Consider the following 22,761-nt stretch of genomic DNA (forward strand, 5'->3'; position numbering starts at 1 on the left):
ACTCCTACAGTGATAGCTAGATAATAAACGTTCCATGGCTCTAGACAACAGTTTACTTATTTAGATCCCCCCCCCACTCCTACAGTGGTTGCAAGATAATAAACGTTCCATGGCTCTAGACAACAGTTTACTTATTTAGATCCCCCCACTCCTACAGTGGTCGCTAGATAATAAACGTTCCATGGCTCTAGACAACACTTTACTTATTTAGATCCCCCCCACTCCTACAGTGATAGCTAGATAATAAACGTTCCATGGCTCTAGACAACAGTTTACTTATTTAGATCCCCCCCCCACTCCTACAGTGGTTGCAAGATAATAAACGTTCCATGGCTCTAGACAACAGTTTACTTATTTAGATCCCCCCACTCCTACAGTGATAGCTAGATCATAAACATTCCATGGCTCTAGACAACAGTTTACTTATTTAGATCCCCCCCACTCCTACAGTGATAGCTAGATCATAAACGTTCCATGGCTCTAGACAACAGTTTACTTATTTAGACCCCCCCCACCACTCCTACAGTGATAGCTAGATCATAAACGTTCCATGGCTCTAGACAACAGTTTACTTATTTAGATCCCCCCCACTCCTACAGTGGTCGCTAGATAATAAACGTTCCATGGCTCTAGACAACAGTTTACTTATTTAGATCCCCCCACTCCTACAGTGATAGCTAGATAATAAACGTTCCATGGCTCTAGACAACAGTTTACTTATTTAGATCCCCCCCACTCCTACAGTGGTCGCTAGATAATAAACGCTCCATGGCTCTAGACAACAGTTTACTTATTTAGATCCCCCCACTCCTACAGTGGTCGCTAGATAATAAACGTTCCATGGCTCTAGACAACAGTTTACTTATTTAGATCCCCCCCACTCCTACAGTGATAGCTAGATAATAAACGTTCCATGGCTCTAGACAACAGTTTACTTATTTAGATCCCCCCACTCCTACAGTGGTCGCTAGATAATAAACATTCCATGGCTCTAGACAACAGTTTACTTATTTAGATCCCCCCACTCCTACAGTGGTCGCTAGATAATAAACGTTCCATGGCTCTAGACAACAGTTTACTTATTTAGATCCCCCCCACTCCTACAGTGGTCGCTAGATAATAAACGTTCCATGGCTCTAGACAACAGTTTACTTATTTAGACCCCCCCCCACTCCTACAGTGGTCGCTAGATAATAAACGTTCCATGGCTCTAGACAACAGTTTACTTATTTAGATCCCCCCACTCCTACAGTGGTCGCTAGATAATAAACGTTCCATGGCTCTAGACAACAGTTTACTTATTTAGATCCCCCCACTCCTACAGTGGTCGCTAGATAATAAACGTTCCATGGCTCTAGACAACAGTTTACTTATTTAGATCCCCCCCGCTCCTACAGTGGTCGCAAGATAATAAACGTTCCATGGCTCTAGACAACAGTTTACCTATTTAGATCCCCCCCACTCCTACAGTGGTCGCAAGATAATAAACGTTCCATGGCTCTAGACAACAGTTTACTTATTTAGATCCCCCCCACTCCTACAGTGGTCGCTAGATAATAAACGTTCCATGGCTCTAGACAACAGTTTACTTATTTAGATCCCCCCACTCCTACAGTGGTCGCTAGATAATAAACGTTCCATGGCTCTAGACAACACTTTACTTATTTAGATCCCCCCCACTCCTACAGTGATAGCTAGATAATAAACGTTCCATGGCTCTAGACAACAGTTTACTTATTTAGATCCCCCCCCACTCCTACAGTGGTTGCAAGATAATAAACGTTCCATGGCTCTAGACAACAGTTTACTTATTTAGATCCCCCCACTCCTACAGTGATAGCTAGATCATAAACATTCCATGGCTCTAGACAACAGTTTACTTATTTAGATCCCCCCACTCCTACAGTGATAGCTAGATCATAAACGTTCCATGGCTCTAGACAACAGTTTACTTATTTAGACCCCCCCCCCCCACTCCTACAGTGATAGCTAGATCATAAACGTTCCATGGCTCTAGACAACAGTTTACTTATTTAGATCCCCCCCACTCCTACAGTGGTCGCTAGATAATAAACGTTCCATGGCTCTAGACAACAGTTTACTTATTTAGATCCCCCCCACTCCTACAGTGGTCGCTAGATAATAAACGCTCCATGGCTCTAGACAACAGTTTACTTATTTAGATCCCCCCCACTCCTACAGTGGTCGCTAGATAATAAACGTTCCATGGCTCTAGACAACAGTTTACTTATTTAGATCCCCCCCCACTCCTACAGTGGTCGCTAGATAATAAACGTTCCATGGCTCTAGACAACAGTTTACTTATTTAGATCCCACCACTCCTACAGTGGTCGCTAGATAATAAACGTTCCATGGCTCTAGACAACAGTTTACTTATTTAGATCCCCCCCACTCCTACAGTGGTCGCTAGATAATAAACGTTCCATGGCTCTAGACAACAGTTTACTTATTTAGACCCCCCCCACTCCTACAGTGGTCGCTAGATAATAAACGTTCCATGGCTCTAGACAATAGTTTACTTATTTAGATCCCCCCACTCCTACAGTGGTCGCTAGATAATAAACGTTCCATGGCTCTAGACAACAGTTTACTTATTTAGATCCCCCCACTCCTACAGTGGTCGCTAGATAATAAACGTTCCATGGCTCTAGACAACAGTTTACTTATTTAGATCCCCCCCACTCCTACAGTGGTCGCTAGATAATAAACGTTCCATGGCTCTAGACAACAGTTTACTTATTTAGATCCCCCCCACTCCTACAGTGATAGCTAGATCATAAACGTTCCATGGCTCTAGACAAGATCAGTTTAGGTCATGTAAATGATATGCTGGATCCTGTTGAGATGCATTCTATTGTACTTTACAGGAATTGTTTGTTTCCATTTGAGATTACGTTTCGCTTTTAGCCAGTCAGAGTAAGATTGGACTGCAATGTAGCTAACTAGAATTATTCTTTCTAGACATGGTAAACTACTGCACTGTGTTAAAAAGGACCCTTTCTCCTAACATATTTCATGACAAATTCCTGTTTTTAAAAGGCCCAATCTTGAATAACAAAACAAAATGATGTAACAATTTCACTAGAGAGAGAGAGAGTAAGGGCTAGATTCAATCCGGAATGTGGAAGTAGCGCGCTACAGCACGATTGAAATTTAAAGGCAATGTTCCCACGTTGCCAGAGGGTGTTTCTCAATATGCATACTACAATATGCATCCACACTCTCATGCTCCGAGTGCATTCTCTGACGACGTTCTCTTGAATGCGTTCTTGTGAGGACGAGAGTGTGGAGAACGCATAAAACATAACATTAGAGAAGCACTCACACTCCCCCTACTGTATTACCTCAGGCTAGACCTCCCCATTCACTGAACCTTCTTCTAGCCAGGACAATGGACAACAAAAGACTAAACAACATATACACAAAGCAACCGTTTTACTTCATAACTGTCAGTTAGCTGTATGTGAATCATAATAATGTAGCTAACCAGATAGTTTAAAAGGCAAAATGACCTAAAACTAATATTATGCAAGGTAGATGTAAATTCTTTGTGAGTAGCTAGTTAACAATTCTTCGTGGCTAGCTACTGTAACAGTAGTAGCTAGCCAGTTAGCCCTATTGACTTATTATGGGCTTGCGATCAACGGTACGTAGGCAGGTAAACATGCAAAACTGAACACAGCATGTATTCATTAACGTATCAAGATAAAATATTGTAGTCAGGCAACATATGAGATGTGAATAGGCAACATTTCATTTCAAAGTCAGAGTGTATTTTCTCTCGCTTCAACTCAAATAATGGCCGCCATTGATTTCAATAACATTTTGGTCCTTTTTTAAGTGGCTGCGTCATATTTCTTTGCATACTTTCCGTTAAAGTTTGCATCGAGGCATGATTCAAAATATATACAAACAGAGTACGTATTCGAGAAGTGCTCTCCGTGCTCCGTTTCAAATACTTTGGATTTGGACACATACTCCGACCCTCCCGTGCTCCAATTTGCATGCTCAGAGCACGATAGTGTGCATTTTGAGTAACACTCAGAGACTGCATTCATGGTAAAAGCTGCATACAGAATGTTGTCAGAAATTACCTTTACATTTCAATTGCACTATAACTCGGATCTTCCACGATCCGGATTGTATCCAGCCCTTAGTTTATCGTTTTTCCAATGGTAGATTTGCATCATTGTTGTTTATGTTCATGCCTTAATGTTCTTCTCCGTCATTCTACGAGCTAGGCTATGTGTATAAAGAGCTTTTTTCATTGGACAGTAGGCTACTGTGAAGTACCTCAGATGCCACTTGCGAGGAAATTATGCATGGTGTCTTTTATCTCCTTACAGGTATTGAGTGACAGACATTAATTTGTACATTCGGGAAGCATGATGACGGCGAAACAATAGTGGTTGTGATGAGTGGGCGAGGCTCCTCTCGTTGTCTAAGTAGAGCTACTCTCTCCTCTGTCTCCTCACACCACCACCGTGCCGAGCCAAAAGCACCCCACGATCCCCATAGGGAGAAACATGTGGAGGACAGCTTTGCAAGCCTTTCATACAATGAAACTCTCACAAGGTGTATCAAAGCACTACACTACTCCACCAACTGAGGACTGTACTTTGGTACACAAAGAGAAGATGTGTACATGCTTTGTATACATTTTTATCTGTTTTCATGACACGTTAGGTATCTTTGTCTTTCCACGCGGCATCTCTGAACAATGTTTGAAGGGAATTTAGGTTTTAATTGGTAAAACAACTATGAATTTGAGTCCATCAGGGCATACAGATGTTGGATCTTACTTTGATCACCCTGTTGCATGATAACTTTCTTGAAAATCAGGACATTTAAAACTTCCCTACAAAAATGTAATTGTTGCTGCAGGATTATTATCCTGCTGTAGAAAAATGGCTCAAATTAAGATCCTACATCTGTATGTACTTCTACATATACCAAAGTTGTTTCCACTTTGTCAAATCCAGTGGTAGATTTTTTTATTAAATTTGGTTTTACTGAGAAACCGAGGAGGTGTTTCCTAAAAGTATGATTGATATTGTGTGTTTATAATGTCACCTTCTTCTCCCCCCATTTTTCCTCTCAACCCTCTTGTTTAATCTCTTAGTTGTGCAGCCCTAGTTTCTCAAGCACACTGACTCAGCAGAAAAAAATTGCCTTAATAGCATGGACCCTAATTAAAAGGAAAGAACTTCTCCAAGCAATATCTGAAAGTTTGCTACACATTTAAAATGGAAAATGTTTAAAAGAGTTGCCAGAAAAAGATTTGCTTTTGTGTGCAATATAGTGATTAGCTAGCTAGAATATTTTGTTTGTGTTTATTTGGCAAATGGAAAGTATTATTTTTGCAAGAAATCCCATTTCTCCACCTCTAAGCATATGCATTCAATGCAGTTTCTTCATCAGAGTAAAACAAACACACTATTAAAACAGGCAGCAGAATCCCATTCAAATTTGATGATTTGATGCAACCTACCATTTTCCCCAAAGTAGTCAAACTATAAACAATCTTATTTATGACCCCGCATTTCTGTTCTAAACTGAACAGAGAGAGTAGTGCTAGACAGAAAGAATCATGTGAGGAATGAGAGAGTGTGCTCCGGGGACGGAGAGAGAGACAGAGGTTCAGAGGAAGACACCAGGGGATATCTGCACAGAGAAGCCTCAGTGGAGTGACTGGTGTGACTGGGAAACTGAGGCTCTGAGGTACGTGTTCATGCTCAGTGCTAGAACGGGTAGTATAGTTCTTACCTTGATTGAATCAATTGCTCTGTGTAACTAGCTGCTGCACCCAGCCTCCCCTGGGTGACAGGGAGGCCGGCAGAGAGTGAACCAATCCAGCCTGTCATGGCCGACCAGAAAACAGGGAAGATTAACAGTGTAATGCATCATAGCTGTGGGCGACCATTGATGTGTAGAAGACTGTATTTATTGACTCATTGACTGTATTGATTGTCTCAATTGATGAAAAGTCCAGAGACAGTAGTAAGACAGCAGACAGAAGCACACCAAGCTATGCAAAAAGGATGACGGTTCTTATTTCATGGAGTGAAACATAAAGTAACATTTATAGAAAAGCAGAAAAGGACTGTAAAACTCTGTTATTATAATCCGTGCCATGTATACAAACCTGGATGAAGATGAGCACAAGTGGGTTGCAATGCGATGATGTCCATAATGTTTCCTCAACAGGCAGACATATTCCAGTCAGATACATGATACTCTCAAAACAATATGGGTGATTTACTGGGTAAACCTGTGCATAATAACATTTTGTCTGAAGCAAATCCTCAATTTGACATTGACAATGATGTTCCAGGTTTACTTAATTAACCCATTTATCTCTTAATGACAGAAGACTGCGTGGCACCAGATGTTTGTTAACACCCTTCTGTTGGGTCCTCCTCTGTTGTTCTTCACCTCATCGACTTAACAATAACAGGAGAACCCCATTGGCTCGCAAATCTCACTGCACATTTTTTCCCTTAGTAGTTCTGTCACATTTATCATATAATAGCTCTATATAAAATAGTTTTTAGAATAGTTTTCCTCCATTTATAATATACTTTGTGCACACCTCAAAATACTGTTACTTCAGATTACTGGGCATAGGATACTTTGCATGGGTGTGACATTTACAGTAATCCCTTGATGTGTGTGAGAAATACATTTTAGTTGATACACCATATGCCAATTCCAGCTTCACAAATGATGATATACAGAAAATATTTGAAATATATGTACTGTACATTCGTTTAAAACATGTTACCTACGAGTGCAGGTCAACAAAAATATTGATTCTGAGGAAATTAAAGCTATGCTTTGGTAAACTTGGATTAACAAAAAAGGGATTGTCTCCATTTATAATACATACACGGACAACCTCAAATACGACATGAGTGTCACGTCAAGGGATAATTCTACTGTAAGATTCATTTCTTTTCTTTTATCTCTACAGAGTGTTGAAATAAATCATCCAGAATACTTCATGGCCTCAGTCATCTGGGTAGTATGACTGTTTTGTACTGTGCGCTGGTGGGTGTGGGTGAAAGGGCAACAAACTGCATGAAAAGTAAAGGGAGAAGAAGCAGGCAGAATACACCCTTAGGGCTCAGGAGGTAAGGACACTTAACTTATCGCATGCATGCATCGTCATAGTCGACATGATTCATATATCAGCTCTATGTTTTTAAAACAAAAGGAATAAAATCCTCTCCTCTTCACAAATATAAATATAATTTTATGTATAGTATGTACAATAATGTTTTAGTTTTGAGGGAGAGAATAGAAGCATATCGGTAAACTCTTTTTTCCTATGGATACAGACACTTTCTCAAAGACAGCCATGATTGATTGACGTACTCAAGCACTCTCTCAGAGGATGAAGCGGTAGGGACAGACAGTAGATGTGTTATTGAGAAAGGCTGGTGGTGTAGCTGTGGCTGTGACGTGGGGCAACAGTCTGTTAGTTCTGAGAGCCCCGAGAGTCACTGCCCTCTTCCAGCTCCCACTCAAAGTTCTGGCCAGTCATTTGGTAGAACATCATGTTAAAGGGTTTGAAGAATTTGTGCAGTCGGCGGATAACGTCCGGGTCAATTTTAGGGTGAGTTCTCCCTTTAGATTTGCCAAGACATCTCGGGGTGCTGCTGTCCTCTGGCTTCTTGAGACAAGGAAATCCCTTCGTTTTGTTGAAGTAAAAGTGTTTATCCGTGACGATCCGCTTGAGTCCCAGAAAGTCCTGTACCTTGCCCATCTCGCCAGCGGGATCAACAATAAGCCTCTCTCCACTGACGAAGTGCATCTGGGCGAGAGGGAAGTACTGCATCCACGTCTCCAAGTGGAGCGCGTAGATCCCTATACGTAGAGCACTCCACGACGCATCTATTAGGCCCAGCGTCCGGTTCTTAAATGCCAAAACCTCAAAGGTTGGGATCTCAGGTTTTTTGGACAGAGTCTGTGTGTAGTCTGAAATGGCCCTGGTGACAGGGTTGCGGACCACAATGATTAACTTGATGTCCCTGGCCATCGTGTGGATGCGTTTTGGGGCGTGGCTAGTCACAAAGTAGCTGGGTGTCTTCTCCATGGTGATTTGTCCCTCCAGCGTCGAAGGCATCAGATCTCTGTGAACACAAAGCCGCAGTTACCTCAGCTCTGTTAATACTGAACTCTCTGCACCTACTGCAACACAAATGAGGTACTCAAGGACAGGGTACAAGCAAATTTGGTATTTATGGAGCAATACATTATTTGAAATTACAAGTGAAAATAACTGTTATTATCACTGGACATTATGTAGCGAGGAGAAACATAAAGCTTATTTCATCCGTGGAGTAATATGTGCGAGATAAAATAAACAGAAGATGTAACGGCAAGTGAGCAAGTATGCTCATTGCCTAATTGGCTCCATCTGTGTTACTCCAGGAGCTGTTTTGGAACTTTAATAATGAGTTCACTGCATATCATTAATACCGCTGGTGCCTGGGGTATTGTTTTGTCATACATTTATTCGGTGTGCTCCACACTGTGTGCCTGCCTTGAGTTTCATTCCTTAGCATTCACTTCCACTTCTGCGTTGTGTGCAACACACTTATTCCTGCTCTTTCTTAAGGTTAGAGGCTGTTCATTGAAGGGAATAGTGATTAATTATACGATTCTTTGTGATCATTTGGAGTAGAACAGAAATGCCCCTGCCTTGGGAGATTTATCTCAGGGATAACAGGAAACCATTTGCCAGTGCCGCAAATATTATGTTCAACTTTGTCTCTGGGACTAAGTTGGGGGATAAATCAATGTGGAAGCAAATGTAATTCATACATACGAAAGAGAGATTAGTTCCTACAGTTTCTCTTTATTCCTCTATGGATAATTAGGCATTAAGTTTACCTCCAGCAAATCAATATTAAATGTTTACATTGTTTTTCATTGCAATCCATGTTCTATTTGTTTAGACATGATTACGGTCTAAATTGGCCATATTAAAAGCTGTTATAGCCTTTATATACTTACACCAAATAGAAACATGAAATGCAATACAAGTTTATGAACACTGTACTAAATGCTATTGATTTGATAATGTTTTACAATCTCCTTGCTGTATAAAAGTAATTATATTCTTAGTCATGCTATATTTTCTTTCAAATTTGTGAAATCTACATCTCATAATTATTCAATTCCTTCAAAATAAATGATTCCACTTTCACAGATACGGAGAGTACAATGTTTTCTCAATTTAGATTGTCATCAGCATAGACCTAAGATGGTACAATATAGCCACATCAATCGTTTGCATCCCGGACACATTCTATATGAACTGTTCTCTTTGCAAAGAATCCAATTTACTGGGAGAAACAAATCAAGTGTTTTGTATATACATATTGACTCCCCTCACACCACATGCACACACACATGGACACTGGCCCTCAAGTCTCACAAGTGGTCTGGTAATGTCATTTCTGTAACAGTATTGCACTCCCGATGGGTAATTTCCCCCTGGATTCTGTTTGGCTCAAGATACTATAGAGGCTGTGGCTATTTCTTAGGCTGTAATGGGATTTAAAACATACCTACAGATTGCATAGTGACTGGAAGGAGTATTAGTTTTCATTACATTCCATCAATGTTCCACACTTCCTCAGTGGGGTAATGAATGGCTAAAGATTGTTTTTCTCCCTTCAAGGTCTTCAGCTGATGGCTATTTAAAGTAAAGTCTAAAGCATGTTAGATGGTAGCGAGGGTGTGCCATCACTGTGTATGAGAACTAAAGGACAGAGAGAGGAAACTCAATAAAACGCACCACAATGAATCGCCTTGAAACAACATATGCACGGCACATCCTATATAGAACCATAAGCACAAAATAGCATGCCTCAACAGTAACGAGTCATGCCTCTTTGACGCAAACATCCCATTGACAGAACAGATAAATGATTCTCAAGGTGACCTCTTCTATATAAGTCAGCCACATAATACGCTACTGTCCTCATCAGGCTTAATTAAAAAAATATGGAGGTTGAACAAGCGCGCGATACCTTCATCTCTGATTGAGGTCGAACTCATTTTGATTGAGAATGAATCAGTCATGGATCGTGTACATCGGAAATGTCAGTGGAACAGAGAGGCGGAACAGAAATCACAATGCTGATAAACAAGCTAATTTCCCTGCATGCGCCAGGCAGATGACTCCTCTGGCCTTGCACTCTGGCGGAACTGAAGTAAACAAGAGCAGAGTTAACTCTCATTTCTCTACGCATCAGCTGTTGAGCTCAACGTGGGTCATTCAGGTGGGTAAGTAAATAAAACACAGAACGCTAAAGAGGCCCGGCGAACCATCTGCTGTTTACTCAGTCAGACCACATAACACATCTCTTAACATTTACCTCTGTACCATAACGGCAGATCCTCTAATTTATACACCAAGGGCTGGATTCAATCCCTATCGCTAATGTTCAGCGATATAGCGCGCTTGAAATGTAAATGTAATATCTGATTGAGCCAACATATGCAGCGTTTATCGTGAATGCAGTCTCCGCTAACGCGGGAACATTGTCTTTGCATGACAATAGGGCTACAATGCGGAACTTCGGCAATACGGATTGAATCCAGTCCTATCTAACATAAGTATAAGGACTTCACTTTTCCTGAAAGACAGTGAGTCACTCACGTCCTGCTCCTGAAGCATATGTGGATGCAGTGGTTATATGACAGAGTACAGTACATGGTGGTCGTGCTTGTATCAACTTAGACAGGAGAAAAAAACTATGACTACTATATATTATGACAACAAAGCTGCAGTTCTCAATATGAGAGGGTAGAAAAGGTCATTTCAATAAGTACTTTGAAAGCATGCTGTTCTGAAGTAGTACATTGTAAACAGGAAAACGTTTTTTTTAAATGCATTTTCATTTGCTGCTTTGAAGTTAAAAGCAATTGAATTGCTTCTCTTCATGATTTCTAATATACAGAGGAAAAAAAGAGGATGACAGCACTGATCATTTCTGTCAGGTGTTTCAAACTCATGCAAATGCAATGTCCTTTGAATCCTCCAACCAATGGAGAGCTACAGATGTTGGCCCAGACTCAGACAAACACCTATTGAAATATAGTTGCTTCGCCAGGTTGGGTGCCACTATCTGTGCACTGTGAACTAGGTATAAGTTCACCCCACCGACCATCATAGCTTTAAACCATTTCACATAGAGACAAAATGAATGCTAAATTCACACGTCTGGAGCAGTTACAAAAGATTCAGGAAATGCATATTTCCTTTCAATACGCAGACTACCAACAGTGCCATTTCATGACCATCTCTTAAACGCCTACTGAGGAAGTATTCTGCTACACTCACTGGACATGCCCATGCATTTTCCTCAATGAATATGTTTCATTACGCCCTGTCAAAACCATTAAAGAAGAAAATGTTGAGGCATGACGAGTTGGGGAAAATATTCATTTGCATCCCAGACACTAATAAGGCCAAGCTGTTTCTTGGCGTACAGAAAACATTGCTGCTGAGAGGCTTGGTCATTTCTAATAAAACACTGGCATAGTAATAAAAGCTGCTCCAATCTCTCATTTGGCTTCATCGTGGCACTGGTACTGAATCGAACTCACAAAGCCATGTCATGTCAATGGCATTTGTACATTCCCTGAGCAGTCCACACACTGTGGGTCCTATCCAGGGAGAAAACAACATTTGTTTTTTTCTTGTGAGGAATACTGTAAATGGACTTATTCTGTCTTTGTTGGTGGATGAAGGCATTCTTTTGAGAAGAAAAGCGGGGGCATGTTGCAGCTGTTTTCTGGCACACTTCCATCTCTCAGCTTTGGAATTTTACTTGGTACATGTAATGAGCACAACATTGGTGTACAATTTGCTGGTGAGAAAAGAGGGAGAGGTGAGTTTTTAATTAAAACATAACACAGCCTCCCCGCTGTAAATAAGCCCATTATACTGCAGAAGAACTGTGTGCTTCAATGGAACAGTTAAGGAGAGAACTGACAGCTGGTCCTGATCAAAACCTTTTCCCGCTCTCTTCTTGAGATCCCCTGAAGACCATTCCACTTCCAACAGTGGGGGAGCCAGGCACTTTCTCTACCCACAACAGCAGACTGCTGCGTTGAGATCTGAAGCAATGTTCACACTCTCTTTGGACATAGAACATCATGAAATAAAACAAAGGCAAGGGAAAAAAACTTTATGGATCCTTGGAACATCATAATAAACTGCATGATTAGGCCATTATTATTATACATTGGCCAGTAAATTAGCCTATTTTTCACAAGATTAAAGCCAGAGGAGGAGAATAGGAGCAATCGCATTTCAAGGATTCCAAAGATATTATCGGCAGCTTTCAAGTTCATTTTCTGTGTCACTCTTTTAAGTTCTGTGGCTTAGATCAGAACCGAAACCGTACTCTGCAGATCCATCCCTAAGAGAAAAATATTTTCAAACATTACTGTTTTTATCAGCACTCAAATACACAGGTCTACAATACTAAATGCCCCTCATTTGAATATATATGTTGTTATTTCTAAATGTTCCTCACTTGTGTTTGTTTATGTGCATTTGGATGAACTGATGAGAGTGCTTCAGGCTACACACATACAATTTGCTCACAATAGCCCTTATATTATACGATTGGTGTTGCAATTACAACAACAAGCAGATGTGATGGCCTGTATTCTGCTTCAGAGCACCACAGTGAATAGACAAGTACAAATTATCAGTCACCCTCATTGTCTCTCAATGTCATTTATTTACCTTACCCAAACACAGTCAAGAATATATTGGAATAAAATAAAAGTCCAAACAGTAATTGCTGGTCACACCTGAGTATGTCAGAAGCAAAGAGTGAAATGTGTATCCAGGGCATTTTTGCAGATCTGGTTCAGTTATGCAGAACCAATTAACAATATGACAGATTGAACTTGATAGATTTCCTATCCTGCATGGGAAAAACAGCTAGGAACACTCATCTGGCCACTTAGGAGATTTGGCTGCAGCTGACCATGGATGGAAGAATCTCCACACATCTCTCTCATACTAAGGCCTTTGCATGAGTGACGAGTGAAGGACATCTATTAGTGCGTGTATAAGCATGTGGGCATAAAATATATAAAACCACTTCACATCAGAGAAAGCCCCATATGGCTCACACCATCGTTCGAACAAAGTGACATAAAACCATCCATGGATAACATTCAATATGGGTTACCCATATTGTAAGACATTGTCATCAACCCAGAGTGCTGTTAGAAGGTACAGTGCACACTGTCATTGTACTATACAGTACATGTTTCACTACAGGAGGTTTTAGTTGGAATTCTTGATCCAGGAATCATGGAATCAAAAAAGCAAAGACTGAATGTTGATTAATAACTCAAATGGCTTTAGATTCTGAATTTGACATTTTAGTCATTTTACAGTTTGTGCATTAATCTTAAGATACTGTAGCTAGGTGGGACTAGGGCTGTGGCGGTCATTACATTTTGTCAGCCAGTGATTGTCAAGGAAATAACTGCCGGTCTCACGGTAATTGACCGTAATTAACATAAACACATTTAGCATCTCCTGACTTCCACGCATAGCCTACTGATGCAGATCTTTGGAACATCTACATTTTAAAAAGTCTAATAAATCAATGTAATATAGCCTACACCATCACAATAAATCCATGATTTATTTTAGACAGGTCTAAAGAATCATGATATGAAGAAAATGTAGTATATTTCAGAAGAACAGAATAGCATACTCTGCGTTGTCCTTATGTTAGGCCCTGATCTGGCTGTGCCATATGGCTGTGGGCAACACTAGTTCATTTAGCAGACAAGATTTGCTTAGAATTTCGTTGCATTATTTTCTATTATTTTATTGTATGAAGAAAACAATTGAACATAGCTGAATAAAATAGAAAGGACATTTTCTCCAAACTATTTGAGGGAGTGCGCACATGCGGCTATTCTGTTTTGAGCGGTTAACAAAGAAACAGGTACTCCTATATGCTTAATTTAGAGTTATTTAGTTGTGATACAAATGTTGGGCTATATGTTTGATTTTTAATACATTCTAAGGCTGCATGATGCAACTCTAATGAAGATGCATCAACTCTAAAAAGTTGCATGAAAGGCATGAGCTCTACTTTGTTTTTTGCACAGGCTGTATACACTTCATCAGTCTCTTGTTCACAATTTAACAAGCACTTGATAATGCCTCGAATTTCCCGGCTGAATCCCCTTTGTGTGGCCGTACTCCCCCTAAAATTATCCATGCCTTTTGCGGCCAGTGGCCGTTGTGCCCTTGGTCTGAATATAATAATTATAATTCCCTTCTCCCCACTGCGTTCTGAACCACCTCTCACTCACATGGCACTCAGTCACATGATCGGGTCTTTCTCACAGGCTACAAGTGAAGACAGACACATCTGGGACGCAACTGCGCACGTCCTTATCCAATTCCGAGACACATATTGAATATATTGGAAGAACTGTCCACATTTACTTTTTGTCAGCCAACAAGATAAGTAGGCCTAACGAACAGCAAAAGCACTAGCCTATGGCAATCCACTATCCCCCTTAGTACAAAAGTTGGCCTATTCTATTCTGTGGGAGAAATAAATATTCCAAACATAGTCCGGGACAGTTGTGGGAAGCGATAGAACCCAAATTAATACAACCACTAGCATCATAAAAACTGTTTTAAGCAATGAGCCTGACGCAACAGATGAGAACGTTTAGCTTTAAATGTTGATAAACTATTAGGCTATCACATTATAAGTGCAGCAATGTGCACACGGCAGTAGGCTATAAGCGCAAATGTTCCATTAGCAGGAAAACTCCATTCTTAAAAGTGACCACAAATGCGATTATACATGTTATGCTTTTATTATAAAGGTGCATTTTTATGGTGAAAATTATCTTCCCCAAACTTTAAACTCACGTGCTGCGTATGTATGCCAGTTAGGCTCTACACCCGCTGTAAAGCGGATTAATGCGTTTCATTTTAAGAAGTTATTTGGCCACTTTAGTTGTGATACAAACCTTATCAAAACATATAGGCTTATGGGATAGGCTACATGAGGTGTGCGACCATGATTTGAAAAAGTCGTAAAAAAAAGCATGCATTGCTTGCCTTTAGCTGGGCATCATTCACAAGTGATAATATATCATTTACAAGTGATAGCCTAATATTGTCACCCATCACACTATTCTTGATTTAATCTTGTCTTTACTAAATAATATGTGTGAGAAATTTGTTTTGATTTAGAATGGACGATTGTCATGCACCTTTCTCGAAACAGGGATAGTGGAAAAAAATACATGTAATCTATGCACTTAAATAGTGAATGAGGACGCTTTTCCCGGGGTTCATTTTCATGCCAGCTAGGTAGGCTATACTCCTGTTTTAAAGAGAAGCAATGTGCTTAATATTAGGAAGGTTGAGAAATAAATATAGTAGGCAACATGAGCTCATGGGCTCTCATGAAGTGTTTGATTCGATTTTCGATTACATTTGCATTGATGTCAGAGTGATTAGAGGAACAATAGAGTGCGGAGTACCAGGCAGTTTGCACGTTTGGTAGGACACTAATGACCATCAGCAGCATCAGAGCTTGGAGAAGCCTAATTACCGTGACTAAATGGTCACATGGAATTTGACTGCCATCATGACTCGTGACTGCCGGTGTGGCGGTAATGAGGTCACTCTAACAGCCCTAGGTGGGACAACCACATCTCAGTCATACTAAGTACTTTTTTTCATCAATAAAGTATCCATCAGCAAAGTCAGTGCCAGTAGGAAAAAGTCAAGTGTGAGTGTTAGCTCCCGATAAGCAAAGACTGAATGTCTTTTAGATTGTAGAATAACAATATTTTATTCATAGATTATTTATTTAACCTTTATTTAACTAGGCAAGTCAGTTAAGAACAAATTCTTATTTACAATGATGCCTACCCCGGCCAAACCCTAACCAAGACGACACTGAGCCAATTGTGCGCTGCCCTATGGGACTACCAATTACAGCTCGTTATGATACAGCCTGGAATTGAACCAGGGTCTGTAGTGATACCTCTAGCACTTAGATGCAGTGCCTTATATATATTAAAGTGCCTTATATATTTATATTTGTCCACAGCACTGCACTCCAAACTAGAATTTGGAGTTGGCCAAGACTCCACTCACGCTCTGTGACTGTCAATTTGTTGGTGTAATATTACCGATGTGATATATCCTCTCTCCCACAAACTTAATATCAAACACTTGTTTACTGTTCATAGTGTATGGATTTAATACAAACAATGCTGATGATATCCCTGACAGTATCTGCTTCAAGTTGCAGATAATTCTATAGTTATAAGTTTTGGATTTGTCATCATCTTCATCATCATCATCCTTAATCATCGGCCTTAATCATCGGCCTCCAATATACTGTACTGTCTTTCTTCCTTCCTTTTGTATTGTGTTGTAGTGGGTGTTGATGAGTGCTTACAATATAGAGGTTGCATTGCTTTGAATGTGAACCCACCAATGAATCTCCATTAAATTTATTTCTGACTTGTCAATTGTTCCCCCAGTCTTCAAATGAGCTCATGATTCAATGTACTTTCTTCGTCTGTGAGAAAAGAACTGGCCTGCAGGAACCTTCAGACATTTACCGTGTTGCTGAGGCATTATTTTTACGTTTAAGTTATGAAATCAGGACACGTCAAGTTAGAGAAGCTACTGTAGATTCCTTTCATTCGTGATCAATTTAATTGGAGGTCAGAATTTCACAGCATTTTTGTCAGTTTAACCTGGTTTATCCCTAATCTGACTCAATTTGTATAATCACACTCCAAGTATGATATTGAACCTCCAGTTTGCCTCTGGTCTCTTTCTGTTGTCGTTTTATTGATTACCCCAGGATATGGAGTCATTAATGGAATCACGCACATGGGACAATTCACAATACTCTTCCCTTTTTGGTGTCTGTGTGAAATCACACAGAGGTTTGTAGACACAAAAAGATCACGTAGAGTAAATGCCTGTGCAAAGAATGTGGAGATAATTCACTCACCTATCAATCTGCTCCATTAAACCAGCATGATCAGTTCAATAGAGCTCTGAATGACACTTGAAATATTGAAATCAAATCAAATGAGCATTATGAATAGGGTTTAAGTCATAGTTGTCTCTTTACTCTATTAGAGCATGTCATAAAACATTTAGAAATCCCTGAGTTTTGTATACATCATTTCTAAGTGTGGTATACTATAGCCTTCCCTTCAAAATCTTGAGCTCTTTTCTGCAACTATTTATAAAGTTACTCAGCAAAGGGCTGCCAGCAAGCCTTTAAACATGCAGTAGTAGGTGGTCACTTAGAATGAAAGCTATTTGCTGCAATCTGAAGATGTCAGTATGTGTCCACATTCATTACGGAATCTGAATAATATTTCAAAATCCTATGCCACTCACAGAAGCTCTTCATATGCAGGAGGCACTTCAAAAATATATGTTTGACTAAATTAAATATATGAATGGAAGGTATTTGTTTCTTAAGCAGTCCTGAGAGGAAGAGGGGTGAACCTTGGTCAGAAGATAATGACTTTTTATAATGCATTTCTGTTGCAGTGTCAAAACATGTCAGCACTGTTCAGTAGCTAAATCGCAATGTCTGCGCTTTACCTACCCACCTATTTACGTAGATTCTTCCTATATTATTTGTATTAAGAAAGTTACTTAGACATCTGTATGCACGGCTTAGTTTCCCTGTCACAAAAAGAGCACACCAGGCCTGGGTTTAAGGGGGAAAGCAACATGATTACACCCTGGTGTTTATTCCGGAACATCTGGCTACAAGGAAATAGGCTGCTAAGAATGTTATAATCATGTACAGAAGGCCTAAGCCGCTCCATTAAGGACTAAGCTGACCTATCAGTGGAACCTTTGCTAATCCAAATTGTGCTTTAGCTGGCACAGATTGCTCAATTCAACCAGTGAGCTGAAAATATCTTGAAATGGTGGACCAGGTTTGTGAACGGCTATAGCCATTTATGCAAATACTTATCCTTTCGATTATCTCTGTACACAAAGACCAGTCTTTTATCTTTTGATATACAAATGTTCTTTGATGGCATATACAGTCATTTCCAGAATTATTGGCAACCTTTATGAGCAAAAAGACTGCAATAAATAATACAAATACTGAGCTATATTGTATGCTAAAAAAATATATATATATATATTATTTTATACTAATACAATTGCTCAGATGAAAATATTTTGTTTAAAAAGCTCTATATTTTTTCTCTATAAATTATTGCCACCCCTGTTTTCAATACCTAACCTTGCGAGGACAACGGCACTGAGCCTTTTCCTAAAATGTTTTATGAGATTGGAGAACACATTGGGAGGGATCTTAGACCATTCCTCCAAACATAATCCAGCTCCATGATATCCTTCCTCTACACTTATGAACTGCTCACTTCAATTCAAACCACAGGTTTTCAAATCCATTTCAAGCCCGGAGACTGAGATGGCCATAGCAAAATAGGCTTGGGCGGTATACTGTACCATACACCGGGGTATTTGGAAAAAGCCATGGGATGTTTTTTTAAATACCGTCAATGCCGTCAAAACTATTTGACATTTGAATATTTGTAGCTACTTTTTAAGTTAATACCTGCAGTCAACTTGTGCAATACGTTAGGAGATAAAACAGATTGCGTTCATCATTTTACATTACGAAGCTTACAGTACCGTAGTCCCCCAGAACAGTTGAGCTAGTCGCATGTTTGTTTGTTAATAGAACAGCTGGAGAAAGCAGAAGCTAGTAAGTCCATAGCGTTCTATACAATATCTATCAGCGAGTCTCTGTTGTGCTGCGCATATGAGTTGATGAAGTTACACTTGAATGCAATTCACTACTACATGTTTGCCATAAGCTATCTTATACCGGCTTTCTGCCGTGAGAAGTCTGGGTGAAATATCTGTACACCTGCCATTTTTTCCCCTGTGCTTTTTTTCTCCTCCATTCTTCTCCCCTCTGCTCCGTGTACACATGCTGCTCTTCCTTCAGAAACAGCATGTTTTGTTCATTTGCACAATTTCTCTCATACACTTTCGCCTGTAAATGTCGACACTCATCGAAAATGACATCTGGTAGCGCCTAGCTATGCTTGTATAACTTTATGAACTGGATTCACCTGTCTTTGCAATTAGTTTATGTTCGCTTTCGCACGTTAGCATTTAGCTAACAACATCTATGTGATTTCGCTATTACTTGTGAGGATTTTGTTAGCATTGTGGTTAATAGTAGACCCCCAATAGGCTTCATTTTGTGTTTTTTAATGCCACCTTGTGTGCTGTCCGGCGGTAATACTGTAAATTCCGGGATAGCGGTATGATGTTATACAAATCTGAATACTGGCCAAGCCTATTGCAAAATGTTGATTTTGTGGTCAATTAACCATTTCTTAGTGGATTTTGATGTGTGCTTGGGGTTATTGTCTTGCTGGAAGATCCACTTGTGGCCAAGTGTCACCCTCCTGGTAGAGGCAACCAGACTTTTGGCTAAAATGTTCTGGTACTGGATAAAGTTAATGAAGCCGGTGACCTTAACAAGGGCCCCAGGACCAGTGGAAGCAAAATAGTCCCACAACATCAAAGATCCACCACCATATTTTACAGTAAGTATGGGGTTCCTTTCTGCTTATGCATCCTTATTTCGATGCCAAACCCAACACTGGTGTGCGTGGCCAAAGAGCTCTATTTTCATGTCATCTGAACATAGCACTGGTTCCAATCCAGGTGCCAATGTGGTTTAGCAAACTCCAGCTGTTTACATTTGTTGGATGACATGAAAATAAAGCTCTTAGGCCACGCACATCAATGGTGGGGTTTGGCGTCGAAATGAGGCTGCAATGCCCTATTATAAACTGCGTTCATTCATATAGACAATATTGCCGTAGTCAATAATGGGAATGAATGTTGACTGAATGATTTGTTTTCAGCTATTTAACGAAAGACAGAACCTATTCCTATAGAAGAGTTCTATAGGAATTCCTATAGTTTAATTCTTAATTTCTTAACTAAGTCATCAACATGCTTTATTGAAAGATAGTGTCAAGTCTACTCCCGCTCCCCCTCTCTGGCACTCATTGTTGCTAGTTTACTTATTACTACCCGCACCTGCACCCCATGAGACTCACCTGGACTCCATCACTTCTTTGATTACCTCCCCTATATCTGTTACACCCTTTGGTTCTTTCCCCAGGCAGTATTAGTTGTTTCTCATGTCCAGACGCTACTCTTGTTTTGTTCCATGTTTTTTTGTATTATTAAATTCACCCCCTGTACTTGCTTCCTGACTCCCAGCATCTGCGTTACAGATAGCTTTTTGTCAATTCAGATTCCCAGGTATTTACAGTATATGCGGGGACACAATCAATGAGGGCACCATACAAAGTGATTTGGAAAATAAGTATCAAGTATTGAAATGAAAACAAAGATTCACTAGAAGTTAACAAAACGTACATCGAGCCAGTTAGAGGCTGAGAGAAGGGCGGTCAGTCGATTGGCTGACTAGGGTAAATTAAATCTCCATTTCTTTCAAATAAAAAGCGGGTGACATCAAATGCTGATTAAAAGCATCACTTATCAAGTTTTTCTCAGTAATGATGCCCAAGTGTGACAGAACTTGCTTAGGCAGGGAAAGAGAGGAATTTCCATGCTTCAGTACATTAACTGTTTTCCAAAATGTTGATGGATCACCAGGAAAGTCTGAGATAGAACTTAGAAAGAATCTTGATTTAGCTTTCTTCATAGAGGAAGTGCCTCTATTTCTCAATTGCCCAAAAACCAGACAATCAGCTACAGAGTTTGTTTTTCTAGCGTGCGCACAGGCCTGATTTCTCATCATAACAAGATCTGAAAGTTCTATAGAGAATCAAGGAGACAAAAAAGTGTTACTTGTTAAACAAAATGTGTTTCTCTGAACTGTATTAGTATAAGATAATAGAATTTAACAAAAAAAATGTACATACAATACAGCACAGTATTTGTATTATTTATTTTATACAGTCTTTATAGCTCATCTATATCAAGGGTGCCAATAATTCTGGACCTGACTGTATCTATGAAATTTAGCATGCTATCATTTGGGCATTTCATAGTTCTTCCACAGCTGTGGTATAGTTACATCACACACGGATGTATTGAGCGACAGACCTTTCACAGGCACGATAGTAGAGTAAGTGAAGCACAGGAAATACATGCTTATATAAGAACGACAACTATGTTTACTTACATCTGGTTAGTGCAGGGATTGTTTTTCCTGGTAATGTCTGACAAAATGGTTTGAAATGGGTTTAAAATCATTCAATATGTATGGGCAGATGTGTTGTTGTACTGAGTTCTGGCCTGTCTTCAGGGAATAGTCTTATTACCATTACTCTATGTGGGTTGGTTTATGCAAGCCTGGCTCTTTATGGATGGGTTGATGCAGTGTTCAGTTTGAGTACATTTGAGTGAATATGCCACTGGCTACTTGAATTTTCTGTTGATATAATATAATTAATTGCAATCTGATCTCACAAAAACACCAGAGAACAACTTCATCTCAAAAGATTGCTTCTAAAGAAACCCTGTTTCTGATCCAGAATCTCTAAGGGAGGGACCCTTGTTCTACAACATAAGGCCAAGAGGGTTAACAACACTGTCAAAACAAACAACTCAAGAGAAAAAAATGCTATGGCCAGACCACTCAATTTAATGTCTCTCTCTACGCTGGACAGGGTTCACGTAACACAAATAGTGTTTTTTTCATTCTAGGTTATATTTTCATGTACAGTGCCTAGTGAAGGTCTTCACATTTTGACATAATGTTATGGGTATGCTTGTCACCGGCAGAGACTGTGGAGTTTATCAGGATCAAAATAAATATGAAAGGAGCAAAGCCTAGGTAAAAAGTGAGAGGAAAACCCGCACCAGTCTTCAGAAAACATTACCCTGGGATAGAGTAAAAATTTTCAGCGTGACAACTACACACATTTTAATGCCAAAGACACACCAGAATGGCTTTCCAAGAGGTGTTGAGTGTTCCTGAGTGGTCTAGTCTCAGTCCTGACTTAAATTGTCTTGAAAATCAGAGACAATGTTTGAATATTGCTGTCCATCAATGACTCCAAACAGAATTTACTGAGCCTGAGCAATTTTGACAAAAACAATTGATATATGTTGCCCTAAGAGTTGTGAAAAGTTTGTAGAATCTTATTCAAAATTATTCACAGCTGTAATGGCATCCAAAGGTGCTTCGACCAAGTAATTATAGTGCATTCGGGCAGTCTCTATGGGGGTACCACAGGGTTAAATTCTCGGGCCGACTCTTTTCTCTGTATATATCAATGATGTCGCTCTTGCTGCGGGCGATTCCCTGATCCACCTCTACGCAGATGACACCATTCTGTATACTTCTGGCCCTTCCTTGGACACTGTGCTAACTAACCTCCAAACGAGCTTCAATGCCATACAACACTCCTTCCGTGGCCTCCAACTGCTCTTAAACGGTAGTAAAACCAAATGCATGCTTTTCAACCGTTCGCTGCCCGCACCCGCCCGCCCGACTAGCATCACCACCCTGGACGGTTCCGACCTAGAATATATGGACAACTATAAATACCTAGGTGTCTGGCTAGACTGTAAACTCTCCTTCCAGACTCATATTAAACATCTCCAATCCAAAATCAAATCTA

The 22,761-nt window shown here is 40.0% G+C and overlaps 1 protein-coding gene across 1 annotated transcript in view; it reads right to left on the reverse strand.

Annotated features, from left to right (window-relative positions):
* Positions 1-7,501: 7,501 nt before the first annotated feature.
* LOC120044545 (heparan sulfate glucosamine 3-O-sulfotransferase 4-like) overlaps positions 7,502-22,761 on the reverse strand; it is a 91,588-nt gene continuing 76,328 nt past the window's right edge. The window contains exon 2 of the mRNA XM_038989202.1: positions 7,502-8,156. Coding sequence (XP_038845130.1) covers positions 7,502-8,156 — 655 coding nt within the window. The remainder of the gene's footprint in view (positions 8,157-22,761) is intronic.

Source organism: Salvelinus namaycush, chromosome 3 (assembly GCF_016432855.1).
Source record: "Salvelinus namaycush isolate Seneca chromosome 3, SaNama_1.0, whole genome shotgun sequence".
NCBI lineage: Eukaryota > Metazoa > Chordata > Actinopteri > Salmoniformes > Salmonidae > Salvelinus > Salvelinus namaycush.